Raw genomic sequence first — 26,783 nt, forward strand, 5'->3', positions numbered from 1 at the left:
AACACAATGTTTCCAAAATGTCACCGCCTCTTGGGAAACCCCTATGACCTCAAATACAGTAGTGCAAATTTAAGTTCAAGTATGAAACAATTGCTAATATCTTGGATGCTTTTAATTAATTTTGACTCATTCTGTCTGAATGTGAACCTTAAAATTGGCAGATGAAAGATTCGTGTGGAAGGTTATGAAGAAACAGATGGGAAGAAACACTAAAAAAGAAATCCCCATTTAATGTAGTGCTTGTTAGTATCACAGTCCTGAGCTCGGTGGCTTAAACCAGCACCCAAGTTATAACTTCGCTTGTGCAGACTCCAGTAAATATTGTTAGAATTCCCAAAGCCAATAGCTTTACCAGGCTTTAGGGACCACTGAAATTAAAAAAGCACTGAGAGGAAAAGAGTGAGGATTGGAAAGTGGAGGGATGGAGGAATTTCCAAGGAAAAGGGGGAAGGCAGGAATTTCAAAGCATTCTGGCCCTAAATGAAGACCAGGCAAATTATAAGGAAAAGGATGTGCAATTTGGCACCTATGATTTTGAGTCCGTAGCTTGGACACTATCTGAAGAGGGACTTCAGTACTGAGATTTATAGGAAGAAAACCATTAGATCAATTCCTTTAAACATGCCTTGTAGCAAAACCAGTGGTTAGAGGAAACCCAAGTCCCCTTTCCACAGGGGGGAAAGGGACTGAATTTCAAATGATTCTCCAGTGAATTTCTCAGAATATAGGCAGCTTAAAAAGCACTGGGTTGATTTCTCTTTTCCACCCTCAGAAACAGAGTCCGTTACCACAGCTGAAATCCAGGCTGGCTTAGGGGTTCGTAAAGAGGGGGAGGTGAGCTTGCTGCTAGGTCCAGAAGTTGAAAACACTATGGCTGTTTATAGAGGGAAACCCAGTCCGTCAGCCCAGATGAATTCCTGTACTAATCCTTTCGTGCTTCATGTTTTCCACCAGCCCTGGCCACTGTAAAGACTATCTTTAGGAGGAGCAGTGTGTTTGGAAGGGAGCAGCTGGAAAGAGAAGACCATTTGTGCCAGCTTGGCTGGATTTCTGGTATGGAAAAGGAGGAGTGTTCTCTTGGGTCCCCCGCAAAATTGGAGCTTCTTCGCCAAAGTGAGCTCACGCCAAGCGCTACAAACAACAACAACAAAAAAGGAGAAACGGCTTTCCCCAACTCTCCTGGGTCGCTCCAGCTCCAGCCTTTCACAATGGTTTCCATAGAACTTGTTTTGCTCTCATAACAAATTTGATCTAGCCGGGTGCTATGGCAGGCGCTGTTTCTGAAGAAAAGAAAATTAATTTCCTGATCCGCTCCCCAGCCAAAAGCATTTCTGTCCGGATGCCATAGTCAGGGACTCCCCAGCTAACCGGAACGTCGGCCTTTAGGCAGCATGGCCTACTGGCCCGTAGACTGTAAGCTCCTCATGGGCAGGGATCGCCTCTACGAACTCAGTTGTACGGTACTTTCCTAAATTCTTAGTATAGTGCCCTGCACACAGTAAGCGCTCTATAAATACTCTGACTGAATGATAGTGGAGAGAGCATGGGCCTGGGAGTCAAGGACCTTGGGCAAGACCTTTCACTTCTCTGGGCCTCAGTTTCTTCATCTATAAAAACGGCCTAAGATGTCTGTGCTTCCTCCCCCTTAGACTGAGCTCCATGTGTTTCAGGCATTGTGTCTAACCAGCTAATAATAGTACAGTGCTTGGCACCTAATAAGTTCTTAAAACCAATTAATCAATCAGTGGCATTTACTGAGAGTTTCCTGAGTGCAGAACACTCTATTGGACACTCTACTCCATAAAATGGGGATTAAATCCTACTCCCTCTTAGACGGTGAACCTCACATGAGAGAGGGATTGTGTCCAAACTGATTAACTTACATCTACCCCAGAGCTTAGAACAGTGCTTGGCCCATAGTAAGTGCTTAATGAATACCAGAATTATTATTATTATTATTTAAGAGGGAAGAAAGTGTTCCGGGGCCAGGGGTGAAGAAGGAGTACTGAGGCTAGAGCTTACTTTAGATGGGGGTTCAGGTCTCCTTCCAATGATTCCCTCAGATCAGTACAAAGGAACTGAAAAGAAGCCATCAGCAGATATTGCTCCATGGAGCGCTTTGGGGCCTTTGGAAACATGGAAAGCTGAAAAAGAGTCTCTAAAAGAGGTTTGGTTCAAATTCAGGGTTAGAGTGACTTTTCTATTTTGTGATACTGGTTAAGTATTTACAATGTGTCATGCACTGCACTAACTGATACCAGATAATCAGGCTCACAGTCTAAGTCAGAGGGAGAAGGATTTAATCCCCATTTTACAGATGTGGTAACTTAGGCACAGAGAAATTGTGATGTGCCCAAAGTCACACAGCAGATAAGTGGCAGAACTGGGATTAGAATCCACGTCCACTGACTCCCACACCTGTGGTCTTTCCACTTGGATTCGCCACTTCAACTTCAACCTCAGCATTTAGGCCAAATCCTCATTAGCTCAGAAGGACTGATTTTTCCAGATTCTTATCAGAGCTTAGAGAGCATTTTCCCATTGGCATAGCCACCTTCACTGGATCTCCTTATCTAGTCACCTCCATTTTCCAGTGATTTACCCAGTACCAAACAATATGTCAACAACCTGACAAGAATCCAAACGCAAACAAAAAACTATGCTGTTCTTCAGAGCTTTGGCCTCCGTGAAATGGATCACAGTTTTGATTCTGAGTATAAACGGGAAACATTCCAACTATGCCAAAAGTACTTAAGACCTGTTCGATCTATTTACTCTGAACGATGGTCTTTTCCCTCAATGTGGCCAATGAAGATTTTCTAGTATCGCAAAGGACCCATCCCCTCCTCCACACTTGATCAGGATCCAACTCTCTTCAAGAACTTGTTTCTAGAAGTCAAAATGCTTCCTCGGGAAAGGAGAGAAAATGCCATTGAGAAGTTCTCCCAAGACTCTGCAAATGACAGTTTAACCTTCTCCTACCATATTTCAATGGCAGTTTCTTTAAATGCTATGCACCATCTTCGCAGTGTGCTGCCATAGATTGGAAAGTTACCTCTGGGGACATAGCAGTGACATGCATCAATGTATCCTAGTGGCTAGGGCATATAAATGGGAGTCATGGGACCTGGATCCTAATCCCGGCACTGCAACTGGCCTGCTGTGTGACTTTGGGCAAGTGACTTCACTTCTCTGGGCCTGTTTCCTCAGCTATAAAATGGGGATAAAATACCTATCTTCCCTTCCTCTTAGCCTTTGAGTCCCACGTGGGACGAGGGATTGCGTCGGACCTGATTGTTCTGTATCTATTTCAGTGCTTAGAAGTGTGTTTGGCACACAGGAAGTGCTTAAAAAAATCCTTAATGAATATCATCATTAGCACAATGGGGGATTGTCCGGGATGACCTGGGAGGATCTAAAGCGTTGGTAGACACATTCTCTGCCCATAATGAGGTTACAGTATCTCTGTATACCCTGGCCTTTTATAAATAGAATCAACCAATTGTATTTATTCAATTAATCGTATTTATTAAACACTTACTATGTGCAGATCACTGTACTAAACACTTGGGAGAGTACACTAGAACAATCTAACAGACACATTCGCTGCCCACAATTAGCTTACAGTCTACAGGGGGCTGGGGAAAACAGCCTAAGGTGGGAAAAGACCTATAGAAACACATATATATGCATATACAAAATATGTCCACACTTGCTATTTCATGCCCTTCCCTGAACTCTCCCAAGAATTCAGTGCAGTGCTCTGCACACAGTAAGCACTCAATAAATACGACCGACAGACGGACCCGTCGGTGAGCCAATCGTTCGAAGGGCTTAGTTCTGAAATGGACTACGTGTGTGCTACACAACCACACACCCACATCATCTACGCTTACAGTTTGGTTAGCCATATAATCTGGCTTATGCCTGTGGGGGCTAGAAGCTCAGGCAGGTTCTGAGAATGCTCCTTCTATAAATAACAGGTCTCATTCTAGAACTGTCAGTCAGTCAGATCTCTTGAGATATTACTTGCAGCTCTGAAGGATTTAGAACGAAAAGGGGGAAAGTGAAGGAAGAAAGAAAAAGGATAATGGCAGATGAAAGGAACTAGACTGCATCCCTGAAGCTGTGAGGCGTTTTGGAAAAAAAAAGAAAGAAAGAGGGGAGTTTTCAACTCTTTCACTGAGGCTGTGTTAGGTGGTCGTTGGGAAGTTACCTGAGCCAGTGATCCAATTCATTCAACTATATTTATTGAGCGCTTACTGTATGCAAAGTACAGACTAAGTGCTTGGGAGAGTACAATACAACAACAAACGGCCACATTCCTTGCTCATAATGTGCTCACTGGGCACTGCAGTTCTCATAAGGATTGAAACTTCTCCTTACTAACAGCTCTTTTCCATGAACCCATTTCATGGAAGAAGCTGCCCTGATCTCTGGCTAGGAACATTCTATACAGGGAATTTTAACTTTCTGGGCAAAGTCCCAACCTAGCTCAGATACCAAGACAAGGTCTCGGGATATTTTTACTACTCACATACAACGTTTTGTCTTGAAATTACAATCTAAGTATGGGAAGTCATGGGGCATGAGAAGGTAACCCATCTGGCACCCTGACCCCTGACCTCAAGGAAGAAGCCCAAGTTCTGGGGAGTTCCCTTTTGCTCCCTCTCCCCTTTCACATCAGGGTAGCAGATTGACTATGCTGAGGTATGTACTGCAGGGGCTGGAGGACTGGGGAGAGGATGGAAGATGTCGGTTATTAAAAGGGAAAAGTAAAGGAGAAGATGACCAAGAAGGGACTCACAGAAAGAAACCAAGTCGCAGATATCAGAGGTGAAAGGATAGATTTCAGACAGAGGGGCGAATTCACTTTTCATTCTCCATAGTGCCAGGACTAGAATTCAGATCCCCTGACTTCCAAGCTGATGGGAAATGAAAATAAAGCCACTTTACTAAATCAAAGAACAGTGAGTGATTTGGGTCGTTTTGGCCAATTCCCTGACCTTAATCAGGACTGCACTAAAAATTCTCCAGAATATTTCTGGGATGCTAACTTTGGAAAAGGCCCATGGTTCTTAGCATTTAGGACTTCCACTAGAATCTGCAAATGGGCAAATGCAATTAATTCAGGTGAAAATGGTTGTCATGTACATTTTACTCATTTCACTAAACAAGCCAATTCTGAGAAGCAGCATGGCCTGCTGGAAAGAGCCCGGGCCTGGGAGTCAGAGGACCTGGGTTCTAATCCCAGCTCTGTCACTTGTCTTCCATGTGACCTGTGACAAGTCTCTTAACTTTTCTTTGCCTCAGTTTCCTCAACTGTAAAATGGGGATTAAACACCTATTCTCCCTCCCACTTAGTCTCTGAGACCCATGTGGGACAGGGACTGTATCCATCTGATTAACTTGTATCTGCCCCAGTACTTAGTAAGCACTTAGCAAATATCATAATAATCATATTTGAAAGCCTCCAACAACTTTCAGGCCATTACCAAATTTCAAACTACTAGTATAAATTAGGAAACAAAATTTAAAATCGCAACTCCACACACCTATCTTAAGTAAAGGACAAACTGTATTTATCACCTGTTTCAACTTAAAACATTTTTAGCTGTCCCAGGTTGCCAGCCATAATGGACTTTATTTATCTGAAGCAGACAATTCTGTAATAAAACCTAGTCCCTTGTGCTCCCCTTGGCTGTAAAATGGCCATGGATAGTTCCATGCGGCTGGCCTTGCCAAAGATCTAGTTTCATTTTTAGCTAAAGCAATCTGCAGGTGTTGCCCATCTCTTTCAAAGATGCTGTGTTAACTTGCCTCCATAGCTTGTGGTTCTGTCTCTAAAGCTGGATCAGAGGAAATGCTTCCTATTTCTTAACTCATAACAAAAACATAGAACTTGTGCGAGATCACGAGGAAAGGTTTGTATCTCCCACCCATTTGGCGTTAAGTCGTTCTCAAATCTGTCATGGGGCAACGTCACACTGTGAATTCACAATGACAGCTCACTAGATGGGCCTCAGAGGAGACAAGCAATGATTAAATCTCTTGCTGCTGAACAGGCTCTTCAAAGAGAGAGTTGTCAGTTGGAAAGAATGCCTAAAAAAACTCTACGCTTGACTGGAGTACTGTTGAAAACTATCAATCATTCAATGAGTGTTTATTTTGTGTGCAGAGTACTCTACTAAGCACTTGGAAAAGTACAGTACAATAGAGATGGGGGTGGGGGGTTTCAAAAGTGGGAAAACAATGAGTTTGGAAGTGGTTGACCTGCACCAATTGGGACTTGGAGAACATGTCAGTTTAGCAGGATGGCAGCGTCACATCGCATGGGTTGCATGAGACAGTGGCTACTGGAAAATGAAGGATATTGGGGATTTTAAAAGAATGCAGATTTCTGAATCAATGATGTTGATTGAAAAGCCAATGAAAATCAGAAATCTATCGGAAATGTTTCAAATACTACAGAGCAGAAGATAAGGCTGGATGGTCTGCAGTGCAACGATTTTTGTTTAATAGTATTTGTTAAGCGCTTACTATGTACCAAGCACTGTACTAAGTCTTGCGGTAGATACAAGAGAATCAGGTTGGACACAATCCCTGTCCCACCTGGGGCTCACAGTTTAAGTCAGAGGGAGGAGGATTCAATCCCCATTTTGCAGATGAGGTAATTGAGGAACAGAGATGTTAAGTAACTTGTCCAAGGTCACAAGCAGACAAGTGGCAGATCCAGAATTAGAACTCCAGTCCTCTGACTTCAAAGCCCGTGCTCTTTCCAGTAGGCACCGCCATGTCCCAATTCACGGACTCTTGGGTTTTTTGGACTGTGGGGTGAGTTACCTGTTATTCAGTTTTCACTATGGGGTAGAAACCCTGGCAAATAGGGAAATCATTATCCCCATCCCTTTTCTTTTATGTGTATCCTCAACTTTACCACTATTCAGCGTTTTTAAAAATAAGTTAAAGAAGAGTCTAAGATGATGCTGGCAATGGGCCAGTGGAATGGTTATACCATTATCCAAAAATAAAGGATTCAATTGACACAACTCTCCTGGAAAGAGGACAGTGGAGCAGGACAAAAAACCTTTGCTTTATCTTCAATATGACAATTACACACAACCACAATTGTGCACTCTAATTGGAAGACAAAAAAAGTAGATGTGGCACAAGTAAGGAGAGAAAAGACTCATTTTTGGCAAGTGGCTTCCTAGACTTGAAGGGATAATGATGTTCCCTTCTGTGTTCTTTATAGGAACTGTCTGCTGCCTGATTCAGACGTGCTCTCCGGAATGCACTTATTGTGGAATAAGCAGACCGCAAGTCTGGGAACCGACTTTATTGTGGTTTGGTAGCTCTCAGTTCCCAAATGCACATAAGCATTCCTTTTGATGTCACTGTTTGTTAGAATTTCAAAATCATCATCAAAATTTGTGCTTAGAGCCATCTGGAAGGTCCTTTCCTAAATGCTGATAAAAGTCAACCGCCTTCATGGCCAAATGATAAGGTTTTGTTTCCACTGGAGCATAGACCTTCTCTACACTAGCACTGTCCAACTCAGTCTTGCCCCAGTTCCCAGGCTGCCTGGACTAGTCTAGTGGGGGACGTCTGCACAAATGGCCTTGGAAGATATGCCTTATCCCCTTTATCCCATCAGCTTTTGGGGAGATGAAGCCCCACACTCGACAGGCTTAGCATGACTTTCTGAACAGGAAATGCTTTGTAACTAATTTATTTGCCCATGGGCACTCTATTGCCTCTGTTAAAGATTCCTCTCTTGGTAGAACAAAGAGGTGCCAGTTAAAATGATGATTTTTAATCACTTCATTCACTTCCCTCCTTCCTCCATTTTTTGTGAGTGTGTTTTGTTTTTCTCTGTAGTTTTCATTTGAGCATTTATCAGACACTAAGATATTCAGCTGGGGAGGCGACTGGAAGAAGGAGGTGGTGCCTAGTGGGGTGGTGTTCAAAGCTTGAAAGAAACGATGCTCTGACCATCCAGAATGGAAGCCAAGTACGAGAGGACACCTATTTTGACAAATGTCAGTGAAGCTACCCACCAATCCCTAGAGACAGGAATTATGTACTTTTCACCGGTAAATATGGCACAGGACACTTCTGAGGTGCCAGGGCAAGAAAATGGCAAAAGTTAGGCCAGAACCAAGGAACCCTGACCCCTGGTCCTTGTTCTGGCCCCTATGACATATCACTTTTAAAAGGCGAACTGTGAACCACTACAAAAATCACACTCCCCCGAGGTGTCAAGAAACCAAAATAATCACATTTAGATAATAACCTACTTGAATTTAAAGACTTTTTCTTCAATCTGTAATCAATATGTTGCTGGTGATCAAAAGAGTTTAATCCAGTACTGTAAATATTTCAAATAAAACCTCTAACAATTTAGCCAGTGACAAAAAGAGTTGGTTTTAGTTTCTTTTGTGCAAAATCGTGAGGATAGAATCCAAAATTCTATTTGTTCATTCATGAACACCTATGAAAAACAACCCGCATTATACACAAAATGTTATTTTACCTGCTCCCTCTCAAAACATTTTTATAAGCCAATATTTGTTCTTATCAAGCCACAGAAAGTGAACCACCTTATCTGGCATAATTATACAGGTGGGAATTTCCTTCTCCGAATCTTGTCTCCTAAACATCTCGAGCAATATGTTGTCAAATTTCAGCAAACTACATGACAACATCTGATAAGAATCAGTCTCTAGTACTCAACACGACACAGTGGATCTGAGAATGTGTAAGATCCTTAGCAACAAGATAAAACTTGTGAACAAGATCACCTGTAGATAACGAAGCACATTTAAAGAGAAAAAACTTGAAGCATTTTGCAGGACGAGTGAAGACTGCAAGTGAAAATAACATCTGAAAATAAAATGGTCGAAAGAAACCTCAACCTAATTTCTCTCTCTCTCTCTCTCGCGTGTGCGCGCGCGCACACACAAACAAACACAGAAACACATCTTGACACTCACCCAGACTAGTGGCAAAGTCTCAATTATATCGTAACAGAAGATACTCAAACTCTCAAAGCAATAACTGTCATATTCTCTTGTTCTTTCTCTTCTCTTTACTTCCCTCCTTTTCTATTGCTCAAGATTTAAAAAAAGGTGTCAGGGAGTTCATTTCAGGAGTTATGGACCTGATCTCTGGGCTCTTTAATCATTTCATCCGTGCTAGAGACAGTTACAGTTTTGCTAGCTCAGTCTGCTACCCCAAAGTATTGCCGGGGAGTCTGTGGTGAGAACTCCGTGAAGAAGAGCAGTATGAATTGCATCCAATTCGGTGGCTATTCTGGTGGCTCAACATGGTCTTCGCTGAGCGTCTTAAAATCGTAGCTGTGGTGAACCTGGCTGCTAGTGAAAGTCGGTTTAGGGTTCCAATTCACTGACCTTCCTAAACCTTCCATTTTCACTGCAAGATTCAGACTGCAACGTCACTTCATGAAAGGGAAAGTCACCTCTGCAGAAGGATTTTTAAAAAGGCTCGCCCCAATAATCTCATTCTATCGATGAGCTAGTGAGTGCAGTCATATGTCGAGTGATCGCCTGAGAAAACTTTTGGAAAACTATTCGTGCTTATAGAGGGTCCCTTTCCTCTAAACCAAGAGTTCTTGGAGCAATAAACACCTGAATTCATAGCCATGGCTCTTCAGACATTGAAGAAAGGGCACCTGGCTGTTTCAACAGGTGATTCCCAGGTGCTTCAGAATTTTGAGTAGCCCCTTCCCAGACCCCGTACCTTACTGGCTTCCTTTAACGTGAGATACAATCTGACAAGTTTGGGCAGAACTAATTCTTCTTTAATATGGCAGGGAAGGAAGCGGCGGGTCAGTGATGTTTTGCTTGCTCTTTATTGCTCCTCAGTTAGGTACTGAGTTTGGTCAGCACTACTATTACTGTATGTGACCAGTAATGGAACTAGCCTAGATGGCTATTAATAGAAAGAGGCCAGGCTAGATACTCAGAACTGGTTTCTCAACTATGCTTTTTAGAGATGTTTGAGGCCTTTTAGAAGTACTGACAGTAGCAGCAACATTTATTGAGCACCCACTGTCTTTAAGATACATCATCAGTTCATTCCCCACTAGTTATCCTCACTCATCTTCTGCTTCACCCTAACTCACAAATTCCGGTTCTCTTAAGCCAGCCTACTCCCGTGCCTCATTCTCATCTTTTCCTCTACTGACTTTGCTCCGCCCTCCCAGCTGCCTAAAACCTCCCTCTCCTTCACCTCTGGTAGACCGATACCCACCCCTATCTTTACAGCCCTTCTGAAATCTCATCTCCCCTTCTCCAGGAGGCCCTTCTGATTAATCTCTCATTTCCCTATCCTACATGCCCCCCTGATTAATCCCTCATTTCTCTATCCTACATGCCCCCCTTCGACTTCCACTTTAGTATTTCCATGTTACCTAATAATGGGTACTCACACTCCCTCCTTGTACGCTCCACCATAGCACTTACGTACACATCTTTATACTCTATTGTTTCCTACCTGTAGTTTAGTGTCTGTCTTCCCTGATAGATTGTAAGCTCCTTGTGGGGAGGGATCCTGCTTACAAGTTATATTGTACTCTTCACGCTCTGCACACAGCAAGTACTCAGTTAATACTGATTGATCTATCACTTATAGATGTGACCCCTGATCCCAAGGAGAATACCCTCTAATGGGGGAGGCAAATATAAGAGTGTTTAAAAATGAAATAATCAAAACAAGGTACTGAGTGCCTTAAATAAGTACCTAAGTCTAGGAGTGGCTGATAGCTTTATATGCTGGGACACTGGCATGTTGGTGAAATTGGGCTTTAAGGAGGGCTATCAAGAGACTGGATTTGGATTTGAGGAAACAGCTCTAAGCTGGGAAAACAGCATGAGCTAGGGGATAGAAGTGGGAGAGTAAAGAGTTTGGGGAAAAAGCGGAATCAGCAGAGACAGGAAGGGCAGAGAAATTGCAGGGGAGAGTGGGGTACCAGAATGATCAAGCATGGAGAAAACATTGGGAAGAGAAAGAAAAGAACAAAATGTGAGAAGATGGATGAAGCTAAAGCATCAAAACAGGGAAGAATGTGGCCAAGTGATAGACAAAAAAAAAATTATGAGGTAGTGGAATCAGACTACAGGAAGTTTGGAAGGGAACATATTTATGAGGAGCACTGAAGGGGTTATTCAAGGTAGTGTCTAAACCAAATGCTTCCCCCATAGATGATCGATCAATAAATCAATGGTATTGATCGATCACTTACTATATGCAGGGCACTGCATCAACCAGTCAGTTGTATTTATTGAGTGCTTACTGTATGCAGCGTTCTGTACTAAGTACTTGGGAAAGTACAATATAACAGACTTGGTAGACATATTCCCTGCCCACAAGAGGCTTAGAGTCTAGGGCATTGTCACGAGTTTTAAAAGGCCCCTCCATTATCATTATCAACAATGGTAACTATCGAGGAACTACTGAATGTAAAGCACTGTATTAAACCTTTGAAAGCACAGCGGAAGCAAAACACACAATCTTTGCTCTCTGGTGCTTCCAATCTAATGGGGTGAACAGGAAGGCAAAGATTATTTACACATAGAAGGAAGAAAAACCAGAATGTAAGAGAAAGTAATAGAAATGTAACTGGATGAAACAGTGGGATGAACTGAATATACAAATAAATAGACCCTCAAAACTATTCATACACACATACCTGCTGAAGATAGACAGGAGCTATCTAAGCGCTAAGGATGGAGTGTTGTGAACTAATCAGGGAAGGCTTCCCAGAAGGGGTGGGAATTCAGGAGGACTTTAAAGATGGGGAGAACTGTGGTTTGGTTGGGGGATGGAGTTTCAAGTCTAGATAACAGTGTGGGCAAGGGGTAAGAGGCAAAGTATAGTTACAAGAATCCTAGTGTAATAAAGTGCACTCACTAAGTGTTTATTATTATTATTGGTAATAATAATAATAACAGTGGCATTTGTTAAGTGCTTACTCTGTGCCAGGCACTGTATTAAGCGCTGGAGTGGATACAAGTAAATCGAGTTAGACACAGTCCCTGTCCCACATAGGGCTCACAGTCTCAACCCCCATTTTACAGATGAGATAACTGAGGCCCAGAGATGAAATAACTAAGGCTCAGAGAAGTAAAGTGACTTGCCCAAGGTCACACAGCAGAAAAGTAGTCATAGTAGTAAACACTATGACTACTAGAAGGTGATCTTGGGAAGAGCAAAGAATATAAGCTAGGGGGTTTGGGGTGGAGGGTGCTGGTATGTAAGTTGGAGAAAATGGAAGGAGAGCCTTGAAGTCCATAGTAAGAACTCAGGAGAGCCATTCAGACATAGGTCCCCATAGCCTCGATGATCTTTTTTGATATTTTATGAAAATGGTTATTTAAATTGGGAAAATATGACTGTTACTGTGCATATCTCAGAAAACCCATAAGCATGCGAGACAATTCTTCCGCAAAGTCCCAAAACAATTCATGGGAAAAGCCTACAGCACAAAGATCCCAAAGCTAATTAGGGATATACAAACACTAACTCCTTGTCACTGTTTTATAAACAGGAGAATTATATAAGAGAAAGGCTCCAATTGCACCCACTATTAAAGATGAGGTGAAAACATTCTGGATAATAAGCAGGGGAGGTAAATAAAAGTGAGGCGCAACAGAATAATATACAAAATAAATCCTCATCATTCTTATTTTCTCTAACAGAATAAAAGAAAAAGAATGTAAAAAACCCTCAGTTTATGTAACATCAACCATGTCAAATGGGCAGAATTCTCATGCATGAGTTGGTTGGAAAGCATCTGCTACGTGCATCAGAAGAGCGCCTAGATTTGGTGCCAAAATTGTGCCCACAACTTCACAGGTGCAAATGATGTGGGTGCAAGTTTGGAATGGGTTTTGGAACACTGGGACGCCATAATTTAATAGGATATTCAATGTACAGCCATCAAGTGAAAATCCAATTTTATGGTTCCAGTTGGCAGACTGAAAGATGTCCTCTCCCAATTCTCTTTGCCTCCAGTTTGCATTATTGTCTACTAGTGACAGAAAGTAATATTGTCAGGTGTAAAACCCTCAGAAATTCACGATCTTGGAGGTTTATACTTATATCCAGAATTAAGTTGTGTTAAGTGCCCAAGCTCTGAATTTTCTTTCCAGTCAACCAATGCTATGACATTCTATTCTTACCACTGAGCTTTGAACAATTAGAAAGGAGAAGGAAACCCTGTTCTCCTTTCTTCAGTGAATAATTAACCAAAATGTTTGCTTTCCTATTATTTTGAAATATATCCAGACCACTGAAGTTTCTCAGGTCTCTAAAAGATTTAACACTGTGTCCTTGCCTCCAAATTCAAGGTAGGGAACCAGCAAGAGAAACGGCGTGGCCTTGTGGAAAGGGCACAGGCCTGGGAGTCAGAGGACCTGGGTTCTAATTCTGCCTCTTCCACTTTTTATGCTGTGACCTTGGGCAAGTTACTTACCTTCTCTGTACCTCGGTCACCTCATCTGTAAAATGGGGATTACGACTGTAAGCCCCATGTGGGACATGGATTGTGCCCAACCTGCTTATCTCATATCTACTCCAGTGCCTAGTACGGTGCCTGGCACAAAGTAAGTGCTTAATACCATTCAAAAACAAACAAAAAATCCAATCCAAGCCTCTACCAAGGTCTAAGTGATGCCAGAACGGATTACCACAGTGTGTTTTAACAACACTGTAATGATGGTTTTAGGATTGTATCAATTGGAATGACTGGAGAAGCAAGTGTGCATAGAACTGTCTTTGGGTTTAGAATATAAACTGATTGGGTACAAACAACCAACTATGCCAGGAAGGGATATTAGAAAGGTTTTGTTCAAATACCCATGACCAGAGTTCTTATTTTACTTCTTTGTTTTCTTAATACTGGACTTATAAAATTCTCCCTTACAAGTTGCTGATTATTCAGAATAATAGTTCACATTTTTGTATGTAAACTAATAAACTGGTTTTATTTCCCCAAATAAGAAACCCACAAGGATGTATTCCTTTTCTTATAAAAAAGAAAGTCGCACCTCTTCCCGTCTCCCTCAGCTTCATCTAGAAAGGGGAACTTGATGGGGATGGACGAGCCTCGGTTCTGAGACCCTGTTGCAAAGAAACGGCACAGCACCACTCCTGCTCTCTCACCCCTAGCCAGCCACGTTCCCTCCGGGTACAGAGTGCAGCGAGCAAGGAAGCGGGCAGGGCTGCAGCACATTGCGAGATGCACGTGCAATCTTCACGCACGTTGGCCAGGCACAGACAGAACTGTGATTAGAACCCAGGTCTCCTGATCCTCAGAGCAGCATCCTTTCCACTGTGCTAGTGCAACTTATCAGTGCAACTGATGCAACCTAATGATCCCATTTGACTAGAGGGCGCATTGCTTTCCCCTTTCCTCCCAATCACTGTCAAACAGGTGGTGACCCGGGTGCCTCAGTGGAACAACCCATCTGCCCAATTTCTAGTCAACCAAGCCATCTAAGAATCAGTGGATAGGATACATATAAAACTCTCCTCCAGCTTTCCACTGGGCCCAACAACTACATCTATTGGCTTCACAACAAAGGAAGACCATTGTTTCCCATTCATCAATGTGCTACTGTTCATCTAGAACATCTGCATAGTTTTGCCTGCAGCACTTACCCCCCTCCATTCATTCTGCGTCCCAATATATATACGCTGTTCCGTGAGGTCCCCCCCACCAGCCCAGATGTACAAAAGAGTTTTATAAAGTGGGACTGCACTCAAGGAATGGGAAGGAAGATGGGTGAATGGAGGCGACTCCTCTTTGGTTTTCCCATCTTCCAAACGAGTTTGGCAAACGGAATCAAAAGGACAGTACTGGCACAGTTCATTTTGCATCCCGGAGTTTTGTGGGTTTTTTTTAAGTTTCCATGCTCTGTGCCAATCACCAAAAGGCTGCAAATGAAATGCAAGGATGGGAAATTCAGGGTTTGGGTTTCCTAGGATAAAGAAGGCTCATCACCTGTAAAACGAAACACTGACTCTAACTTCAAGAAACTTACAATATGAATCAAAGCTAGACATAAGAGACCCAAACTCCTAGATTCATTTCAACTGTTTATCCTACTTCGAACTCCTGTTTGTGGTGTGTTTGTGAATCCCACTGCTTTTAGAAAGGGCCCACACACCCAACGGGGCCCATTATTTTGTGTCCCCCTGCACCATCGTATCACTCTGAAAAATGTGATTCAGAGAGGGACCACATTTGACTTTTGTACAGAACAGGCCGGGGTACTCAGTGTAGGAATAAAAACAAGCACCTCTTACCATCATCCAGATATGCTTGGTCCAGATTCTGTTCTTGTTTAATAGTGACTCCGGCTGGTAGCACTTCCTTTTGATCAGTGACCGGTGGTCCATTTTTGGCGGCTGATGGGCTTGTGGCCGTCTGCTGTTGAATCACTGCAGAGTATGAACTTGGACTTATCCTCTGAGCTTGACTGACCTGTGGCTGACTGGGCCGGGCAGAATTGGATGTAAAATTTTCACAGCACATGATGTGTTGGAATTCTTGGTGGGTTCCACACCTCAGCGGCTGGCTGGTGGGGGAATAGTGAATCACCGGAGAAGGCTGTTGGTTGCCCGGAGAGTGATGGAGCAGGGCTGAGGCCTGGCCTGGAGAGCCAGCATGCATTAGCACCGATCTGTGAGCATCTGAAATGGAGATGGGTGAGGCCATCAAAGTGGACTGCTGATAGCCCAGGAGGTTGGGGCTGAGACTTTTGCTTCTCTGGTAGATTACAGCGGCTGGATTCTGTTGCTGGTATCGAGAATCAGGAGGAGATAGACCTGAACGCAACTGCTGGCAGGAAGCCATAGTGGCCACAAGACAGGAAGGGGATTCAGTGACCATTGTGTGCTGTGAATAGTAAGGCTGTGTTACTGTTCCCAGACCACTGTGTACTGTATTGCAGATTAAGGCAGGATCATATTCATCAATGGGCTCTGTTTTGATGGATGGAACTAGAATAAAGCATGCATAGTACATTATTCTTAATGAGCAGTTGAGAAACAATGGAAGGTTTTCCTTGCTCTAATAAGAGACCGTACCCCGCCTTTTGCCAATGATTAAAGAGGGCCTTTAAAGAACTGATGATTGGAATTAAAAATGGACGACAAGGTGGAGAGCGACCAAAAACTAAACCACCTCTAAAGAGATTTAATCCAACTATAAGTGAACTGTTCATTTATACAGATGAATGAATACATTTAGTCCCTCGAAAATCTATACTGTCTTCCGTCAGCCTATTTCATAATGAGACACACTAATGTCTGGGGGAGGGACGACGACAGCGAATCAAGGTTTTTAATATTTCCTCATAAAATTTTAAAGTAGAGCATGTGGGTGATAATTAATATTTCAGGGCGATAAATATATTTCTTTAAAAAAAAAACAGCTATAGATGGCTACTTTTAAGATTTATCTCTGTGTCAGTTTCTTCTAACTCTCAAATTACATCCAGTTTAGGCTGCCCGTTAGAGTCCTAGTTTACAAACTGTATTTTCACATGGTGGGGATGTTGAAAGTTCACTTGTACTTATTAAAATTGTTTAAAGCTGGCAATGGCAACACATGACTCAAATGCACAGCTGTGCCTTGAGGATGGTAGAGGACCACTGGTCATGAATATCCCATTAAGCAACTCTATGATGTTCAGTCTTAGCTCATCAACTGTGGGCTTGTGTCTCCGGCGATAATGTCCTAGCTAAGCAGCCCTATTTTCTCCCTGTAAGCTTAGGACATCCTCTACCTTTATCTACCCTTTACTACTTTCTAAATGGGCCCAAGTTTCAAGAGATTCATGAATAGATGATTGCTGGAAAAAGAGGGCCTGGCAAGGAGGTGTCTGGAGATAAATGCAAGGAAAGACAGAAGAAAAGCAAAACATTTTCAGCAAACTATTCAAAAAGTTGGAGGGATTCCTTTCCGAGTAAAATCTTTCTGTTGATTTGAGGTCTAATGAGGGAATGGTGGGTAGGAGTGTAAACTTCATGGTGAATCACACCATAAAAGAGACCATTACAGAATATTATTATGAGGTTCCTCTAAACTGTAGTGATTTGGTAATATGCAAAATGCAAATAGAGCAAGTGAAAAAAATGCAAGGACTGGTTGCCCTACTGAAAACCCAAATGAAATATCATGATGAAAATGTAAAAAAAAAAGAAAATTGATTACATTAGTGGTTTCTGACCGGTAATCAGCATCATGACTGACATTTATTTGATTTAAACTAAACTGATTCTGGCAGAAAGCTCTGTAATATTACTTGGAAAGGATTATAGTAAAACTAAGTTTTTTAACCCATGGAATGTAGAATTGAAAATGATATCACTAAACATGATTTTGTATCATATTGCCTAAATGACTTTCCCAGAAACACAGGGACATGTGCTAACTTTTCTTTTTGAGCACAGGAAGCAAAAAGGGGAAAGATATTTTAAGAGGGATGGGTGCTGAGGCACATGACAGGTTTCAAAAGACTTGTGAGCCAGAAAGATACCTTTTAGGGTTTTTTTTGACCCTGACTAGTAACTTGGGTCTTGTCAGAGACTTGGAATGAGCAAAACTGAATGCCCAAGCTCAAAAACCTGTGGGGCCCACTGCTTCTGTCACCCCTAGGGCTACCTATATTTACATGCTTATAGTTTCTCTTGGACCACTAATTCCCCAAACTGTGAGGTTTTATTAGGAGTACCATCACCTATTTTAGTTTGCACAAAAGCCAGTCCCACCCAATACCCATCCAAAGAACCACACCAATGAAAAAGACAAAAACTTGAAAAGCTTCCTAGAACTTCCTTCAGGGGCCTCTGGACTTCTGAGCTTAGACTGACATTTTAAAGACATAATTTCAGCAACTTCCAGATGAAAATAATGCAAGGTCATCTATAGCACTTTTAAGAGGCTCTTACTCATTTGTTGAACTAGAATCATTCCCTGACCTTATCAAATACTTCCAATAATAAACTTCATTCATCATATTTCAGAGAAGAGACAGACCTAACTTTATCTTTGGGATAGAATCACGGCACACTATCACTTATTTCTATATCTAATCTCGAATTGTGCTTCATTACCTTCCCAATACCTTCACCCATTCATAGACTACACCCTGGCCAAGTGAGATATGAGGATTTCAGTTGTACTAACTCTAATATGTATCTATAAAGATGCTCAGTGTTCCCCACTAATGATAGTCTCAAGATGCCAATCTTCCTTAAGTTAGCCATTTGTCAAAATGTGCCAAGTTCAATCAGATCCTCACCCTAAAAATTCAGAACACCAGCCGTTTCTCTAGAGAAAATTACCTGGGTGATATGTGAAATGCTGAGGCTGACTTCTTTTTCTTTTCCCGTTGATTACATAGAAATTCACCTTCACAGGTGTGCGGATGTGTTTATTCCGATACTCAGGTATCTCAACAAAAAGCATACTCTGAAAGAACGAAACAGCCAGCGATTAATAGACAGTGATGATCACTGTGCCCCTGGATTTATGTCTCAAAGAAATTCAGCAAAATCTCCCAACAGGGGCATAACACATGGTTTTTGAATGTGGGTCCTGATCATTTAGTGTCTAAAACTTGCATTAAGGAAAAACCACCTTTTAGGTCCAGGTTACCAAAGGGTCCCCGTTACAAGTCTGTATAAGTGCCCTGAACCATTGGGATGAAAAAGGAATGCTTCAATTAATAGAAATTCCATAACGCACCCCATTGAAGTACTAAATCTAATAACCATAATCTAATAATGAAAGCAGGTATCTCAAACGTTAGTTTTCTTCAATCGTTAATGAAAAAATTGAACGGTTTTCATAATTATGCTTGATAAATGGATATGGAAAATGTGCAGATCCCCCAAAATAGTTTCTGTTGTCCCTCCTCTCATTTTCTAACCAATGCCTCATGCTCTCTGTTCAGGAGTTCACACCCAAATCCAAAACTCCAAAAAGACCTAACAAAACGTAACAGAAAGAAGGGCTTAGTGGATAGAACATGGGCCTGGGAGTCGGAAAGACCTGGGTTTCGATCCCGGCTCTGCCACATGTCTGCTGTGTGACCTTGGACAAGCCACTTAACTTTTGTGGGCCTCAGTTACCATATCTGTAAAATGGGGATTAAGAGTACAAGCCCCATGTGGGACAGGGAGTGTGTCCGACCTGATTACCCTGTATATACTCCAGTGCTTAGAACAGTGCTTGGCACACAGCAAGCACTTAACAAGTACCTTAATAATAATTATTTTTTGAAGTTTGTCTTTTTTAGGATTTGGTTTCATGCAAATTTGCATGGCAAACATTCAAACTGTAACCCAGAATGAAAAGGCCTTTTAGGTTTATATTTTTGGGTTTAAAAAAAAAAAAAAAAGAAATGGGGTTTACATGCAGGACAAGCTGTTTGAACAAGTTGACGCAATTGGGTTATCCAGGGCCCCAGCTTCTTTTATTTTGTGAGTTTTTGTGGCACAGGTTGGGTTTAATTATTGCCTGACAATTGAGGAATGAGAATCCAAATGGGGCCTCTACATTTTGGTGTCATCCATGTAATCTCTATTGGCTCAGTAAACACCCAATATATCCACTGACTGCACAGGCACTCTAAGAATTCATTACATATTAAACATTAAATATTTGAGTGTCAACAAATCAACTCAAGTAATATTAAGCTGATGACAGTTCAACAGAATTAGACTGTGAGCATGTTGTGGGCAGGAATGTGTCTGCTGTTGTATTGTACTCTCCCAAGTGCTTAGTACAGGGCTTTATACACAATAAGTGCTCAATAAATATGATTGAATGAATGAAGCAAAAAGAGTCCAGCAGATCAGGATAGCCTCCTCCATGTAATGAGAAAGACTGTAGCAGACTTGCCTTAAGGCCTGGTAAAGCCTGACTAAAATAATCCATTTGTTAATCAACATAGCCTCCTCCACTTGAGAGACCCTCTCAGTCGATAGTGTTTATTGAACACTTACTGTGTTCATATAACTTTATGAAGCTCTTGGGAGAGAACAGTAGAGAAGGTGATTCGATTCCTGCCCCGGAGGAACTTAGAGTGCAGCAAGGAGCTGACAACCTCAACTTGAAAGAGGGGATCACGTAGTTGGGGTCTATTTTTGTTTGAGAAGAAAGGGCTGTTCCCACTCAGTGAGCCATCAACCTACATTTTTCAATGACAGGTAAATGGATGGATTTCCATTTCTGGTAACAGACGGGATTTATCAATGATTCACTTGGATTACTTGCTGGCCTCTTGATTTCAAATGATAAAATGGTTTGATCAGAAGACACGGCCTAGTAGAAAGAGCACTGGCCTGGGAGTCAGAAGACCCAAATTCTGGTCCTAATTCTGCTTTTGGTCTGCTTTGTGACTTTGGACAAACAGCTTAACCTCTCTGAGCCTCAGTTTCCTCAACTGTAAAAGGGGGACAAGGTAGACTGTGAGCTCAATACAGGACAGGGATTGTGCCCAATCTGATATTTACCCCAAAGCTTAAGCTCATTTATTTTCAAATAAATGTTATAATTAATTAAATCCAAGCTTTTTGGAAGGATCTCTCCAGGAACAGTTCAGAAACAAGGCTAGATCTTAGTTTGCATACTTACAGGTTGACTCTTATCTTTATCCACTGTAGCTTCCATCTCCCAAATTTGTTGTCCATCTGAAAAATATAAATATTCATAAATTCAAAAACTGAAATTTAAAACAATGATTTAGTATCACTTTAATATATTAGCTTGCAGTATACCAGTAATCCAGAAAAGATCTTCATGAAAGTTTTCTTTTATTGTGGGAGGTTTCATACTTTCTTAATGAAGAAAAAATGGTTAGATGATTTGCCTAAAGTCATCCAAAGTAATTGGTGATCTAAACTACAGTCCAAAACTTCATTTTAAAAAAAATGGATTGATTGGGTGTTTCTCTTGCCTGTAAAAGACCACAGGTGTGGCAAATTGTTAGAATAGCAAAATAAAAATCCATCATTCTACCAAATAGTAGTTAGTAAAATGGTAAAATGTACTTACTCAAGTACTAAAGCAATCTGTTTGCAAATTGTAGATTGTACTTGGCAGGCACCCACATATTCCTCTGAATTATTTGGGTTTGCATTTTGAAAGTGATCAGTTCCTAGGTACCTGCACCTAGAACAATGCAGCTTTTCTATCTAACTTCAAAAACATTCTGAAATCTGGCAGAAGTTTGTGTAAACCTGCCCTAAAGCGACATTAAAGTTACAAAAGGTGTTTTGTAGGAAGAGGAAAATATTTTCTTTTTTACTCCCTTACTCTATTAAAAAAGAAATACATTAAAAATCAACCTAGGAAAGATCACGGACTTGTAAGAGGTCTGATTTTGGTCTTTTTTAATGGTATTTTTTAAGCACTTACTCCGTGCCTGGCACTGTACTACGTTCTGGGGTAGATTACTGAAGGCACATCTCCAAGAAGCCTTCCCTGATTAAGCCCTCCTTTCTTCTTCTCCCATTCCCTTGAGTCACCCTAATTTGCTCCCTTTCTTCATCCCCCCCCCCAGCCCCACAGCACTTATGTACATATATGTGATTTATTTATATTAACATCTGTCTCCCCCTCTAGACTGTTCATTCAATAGTATTTATTGAGTGCTTACCATGTGCAGAGCACTGTACTAAGCGCTTGGAATATACAAATCGGTAACAGATAGAGACAGTCCCTGCCCTTTGACGGGCTTACAGTCTAATCGGGGGAGACGGACAGACAAGAACAATAGCTATAAATGGAATCAAGGGGATGAACATCTCATTAAAACAACAGCAAATAAATAGAATCACGTAAGACTAAGAATCAAGTGGACCGTAAGCTTGTTATGGGCAGGGAATATGTCTATTGTTGGACCGTAGTTTTCCAAGTGCTTAGTACAGTGCTCTGCACATAATTCACTCGCAATAAATATGATTGAATGAATTGAATGAATGAATGAATGGATACAAGAAAATCAGACACAGTCATTGTCCCAAATAGGGCTCACAGTCAGTGCTCTGCACATCTTAAGTGCTTAACGAATACCATCATTATTATTATTATCAGTCCTCAATTTACAGAAGAGGTAACTGAAACACAAAGAAGGTGAGTGTCTTGCCCAGGGTCACACAGCAGATAAGTAGCAGAGCTGGGATTAGAACCCAGGTCCTCTGATTCCCAGGCCTGTGCTCTTTCCACTAGGCCATGTTGATTGGTTTAAATCAAATTTAATAGAAAGCATTTTCAGCATACAGAGCAACTAATATCCAAGATGTTTCCCTCTTCCATGGGCCCTGGTCTTCCTGGTTTAGGAGTAAGTACAGAAATGGGGCAGGAGAGTAGGGGGCTGCTTCCATGGGGAATCAGTCACCTATCTGACGGGTGCTTGGAGATCCAGCAGCAAGCTGTTCAATCAAACCTCCCTTCCCAACATGGATGTTCCAGATGCTGGGTTAGTCTATAATAATGTCACGGAACTGGAAATGACCTATAGATCTCTCAAGACCACCCAGGCCTGTTTCTCAACAGCACCCAACATCAGTATCATCTTTATCACCACCATAACCATTCTCATAAGCTCCCTTCCATGGGCCGACCACTGTGTAAGGCACTGGGGAAAATACAAGGAAGATTAAAAAATGTGTGAAGTTCACAACAGAAAAGGTGAGGCACACACTGAGGAAAAGCACTTTTAGAGAAGGTGAATGGTGTTTCTGAGGAATGGGGCCTCTCTTGGATTTCAAGGAGTACATCAAATTCCAATATTCTAAACAGACATAAAGACCTCAAGTCCGGCTCCTCATCACTCTGGTCATTCCTAGGAGAAGCAGCATGGCTCAGTGGAAAGAGCACGGGCTTTGGAGTCAGGGCTCATGAGTTCGAATCCCAGCTCTGCCACTTGTCAGCTGTGTGACTGTGGGCAAGTCACTTAACTTCTCTGTGCTTCAGTTCCCTCGTCTGTAAAATGGGGATTAAGACTGTGAGCCCCACGTGGGACAACCTGATTCCCGTGTCTACCCCAGCGCCTAGAATAGTGCTCGGCACATAGTAAGCGCTTAACAAATACCAACATTATTATTATTATTCCTAAAGGAAACACAGTTTCCTTCCTGTGGAGGGAATGGAGGCTTTCAGCCCAGGCTCTCTGGTAATGGAGAGATCCCTGGGCTGTAGGTAAGCTGGGACTACAATAATAATTGTGGAAGTTGTTAAGCTTTTACTATGTGCCAAGCACTGAACTAAGCACGAGGGTAGACACAAGATAATCGGGTTGCACACAGTCCCTGTCCCACATCAGGTTCACAGTCTAATAGGGAGGGAGAAAAGGCAGTTATTTCCTATTTCACAGATAAGGAAACTGAGCCCAGAGCAGTTAAGTGACTTACCCAAGGTCACAGAGTGGGCAAGGGGTGGAGCCTGGATTAGAACTCACGAACCCTGACTCTCAGGCCCACGCTCTTTCTATTTGACCATATAGAACTGGTCTGGTCTAGATTGTGTGTTGGGGGCAGGGAATGCGTTTGCACTGCATTCCCAATGCATCGCACTCTTCCAGGAGTTTAGTACTGTGCTCTGCACATGGTAAGCGGTCAATAAATACGATTGACTGACTAACTGGCCTGAACGTGGCTGAGGTACAAGAAAAAGAGTCCTGGAAGAGGTATTTTGAGACAACGGGAACTACAAGAGCAAGTGGGGGTCGGGAGAGGTGTCTCCACCCCTTCTAGACTGTGAGCTTGTTGTGGGCAGCAATTCTCTCTTAATTGCTATGTTGTACTTTCCTAAGTGCTTAGTACAGTGCTCTGCACACCGTAAGCATTCAATAAATACGACTGAAATAAGAAATAAGGATGGGGAGGGCAGTGCCACCCGGCCCCTCCTCCAGCCACCATTATTTGCTCTCTCTCTGGGGGCCCCAAGCCATAACCTCGCCTCTCCCACGTACTCCGTCTCAAAATCCTGAGATGCCACACTACGGGTCTTCAGTAGCTGGCCAACCCCGCCAACCCGTGTCTCATTCCTCCAAAAGTGTGGTCACCAACATAGCTGTCCCAGTCACTTCTCCTTCCACCCCACAAAGCCTATCCAGCTCCGGGGAGGCCAAGATGGATGTGAGGCAGATGGCGGAGGCTGCTGGCACTCTTGCTAGAATTTGATTTTCCACTATCAGCACCAGTAGAGATCCCTCAAGTCATTTCTCTCCAAGTATCTGTTCTACTGAAGACCTGAGCTCAGGCGATAGCAGGTTCATGCCAAACCTTCTGAAACTCAACTTGGTAAAGATAACCTTGCATTCACAGAGTCCATATTTTTTTGGATTTATTTTTTTTTTTTTACAAGGGGCTGACTGTGAATTCTCCAGAGTTCAGAAACTGCCATACTATGGTCATCTACAGCTAGATTGGATTCACTTTAACCTAGTATGGGGAAATGTGGATTTTCCCCCTTTACTAACAATCAGTCAATCAATTGTATTAATTGAGTGCTTACTATGTGCAGAACACTTTACTAAATACTTGGGAGAATACAATATAACAGATTTGGTAGACATGTTCCCTGTCCACTAGGGCATTCTGAGTTCCGAAATGGAGTCTTGCCGCCTTGACTTTGACGATTCTGATGTACATGGTCAAATCCAGAGGGGATTGAAACTGAAACATAATTCCTCCCATCGGCTGTAGTGCCATCCAAAGTTTAAATGCAAGTCAGAAATAGGCACTGTCTTATCACCTGCTCTGTGATAACCTTAAAACAGCTCCTTTGGCCTTCTAAAGAGGACTTTTAAAAATAAGGTGAGATGAAAGCCCTCGCTAGTGTTCTCTAACACGCTGTAGTTTCCTAACAGCTACTCTGATTTTTAAGAAATTAGAACCAAAATATGTCATGGAAAATGTCCCAGGACTTCAAAGAAAGAATTAAAGTGATTTTCTTCCCAGAAGTTACTATATCCTGGTTGTCACCGCTCTGTGTACAGTTGCGTGTGGAGCATTTCCCAGAATAGGGACAAGGCAGGACTCATCATTAACATATCAGTATAGTTGGTACATGAGCTCATTCTTGCTAATATGAGACTGGAGCACAGTAAATCTGCTCCAGACTCAGGGTGCCAAAAACCAACCGACTGCAGTAAAATTAAACTTCTTTCTCCCAGGCTAGAAACTGAAATCAAAACCATCCGAGAAAATGCCCTTCATTGGACCATATCGTGTGTAAAATGGAGAAATCTATTTTACACCTTTTTATAGCTGTATGAGTTGTTAGTATTTTTCTAGGTCACGGACTCTCCAGGGGAGAATGGGGGCGCAAACATGAGGTGTTTGTCTGTCCTATAATTCAGTGATGACAAAGCTCCGTCCCTCTGCTCCAGTGGGATCCATTTTGAATAAATCCTGCTAGAATCCTAATCATGATATAAAATGTCTTAGAACTACCCACAAGGCATCGGCCTTGTATATGAATCAAGAGACAGTTCCCAGCCTTCCCGAGCAGATATTCTCCAGGAAACCAGACCCTATGTGCACCTTTATCCTTTTTTACTTAGCCTGTGAACCCCATGTGGGGCTGGGACTGTGTCCAACCTGTTTACTGTTTATCTACCACAGCACTTAGTATACTGTTTGGCATGCATTAAGCACTTAAATACTTCAGGTATTATTATATTTATTAATATTATTACGCTAAATGTGAGGAGGAATACTCCTGGACTTGAAACCTGGCCTGAGATTTCTGGATGCTATTCAAATACTCTTTCAACATATATTGACTTTGCCTCCATATATTTAATAATAATAATAATGGTATTTGCTAAGTGCTTACTATGCGTCAGGCACTGTTCTAAGTGCTAGGGTGGATACAAGCAAATCAGGTTGGACACAGACCCCCGTCCCATGTGGGTTTTACAGTCTCAATCCCCATTTTTCAGATGAGGTAATTTAGGCACAGAGAAGTTAAGTGACTTGCCCAAGGTCACACAGCAGGGAAGTGGCAGAACCGGGATTAGAACCCATGACCTTCTGACTTCCAGGCCCGTTCTCTATCCACTACACCATGCTGCTTCTAGAGCAGGGGATGAGAGTAGAGACTTAAAATTAGGGAAATGAAAAAAGAATGCTATCATTTAGGTCATAGTCCACTCTTCTCATCCTCTCTTTGGCTGAAGAAAATCACCACCTGCAGCCATACAGTTTTCACTCATTTGTTTTATTTCGTTTGCATTAGCCTTTCATGACATTTAAAAGGAGATTTTAGCCGTCTCGGTTTCAGGAGCTGGAAAGGATAATGCTTTCTGCAAGTAAATGGAAGGGGCTGAGCTTTTCTTGCATATAATATTGAAACAAGAAACTGTCTCATCGCAGGGAGTAAATCTCGCCCTTTAGCTGCTCAACTGTGTGCAGTGCACTACACTTATGTGCTTGGGAAAGTACAACAGAAGCACGAGACACATTTCCCGCCCACAAGAAACTTACAATCTAATGGAGGAGTTTAGCAGAAAAAAACACTGAGGGTTTAGAAACAAGACTACTATGAGGTGTGAGAAATGGTCTTGAAGTGAATTGCTGTACTCTGCATAAGATCCATTTAAAAACCTCTTTTCATCAGTGAGCACTGCACAGGGAAACATCCAGGCAGATGCCATACTCTGGAGGAATGTCCAGTTCAGAGCCAGCCTTGGGGGTGGAGGTGCAAACTGTGGGAGGTCCTAAAGTACTCTTCT

At 42.2% G+C, this 26,783-nt stretch overlaps 1 protein-coding gene across 8 annotated transcripts in view; it reads right to left on the minus strand.

Moving 5' to 3' along the window:
• The window catches only part of NFATC2 (nuclear factor of activated T cells 2), a 142,733-nt gene that overhangs the window by 28,814 nt on the left and 87,136 nt on the right, over positions 1-26,783 (minus strand). For 7 of the 8 annotated variants that reach the window (XM_029070332.2, XM_029070326.2, XM_029070330.2 and 4 more), the window contains exons 7-9: positions 20,675-20,730; positions 18,379-18,505; positions 15,334-16,029 (exon numbers count right to left, since the gene is read on the minus strand). In XM_029070332.2, the coding sequence (XP_028926165.1) occupies positions 15,334-16,029; positions 18,379-18,505; positions 20,675-20,730 (879 nt within the window). The remainder of the gene's footprint in view (positions 1-15,333; positions 16,030-18,378; positions 18,506-20,674; positions 20,731-26,783) is intronic. The other variant, XM_007671395.4, reaches the window with a different exon arrangement.

Source organism: Ornithorhynchus anatinus, chromosome 8 (genome assembly GCF_004115215.2).
Source record: "Ornithorhynchus anatinus isolate Pmale09 chromosome 8, mOrnAna1.pri.v4, whole genome shotgun sequence".
Taxonomy (NCBI): domain Eukaryota; kingdom Metazoa; phylum Chordata; class Mammalia; order Monotremata; family Ornithorhynchidae; genus Ornithorhynchus; species Ornithorhynchus anatinus.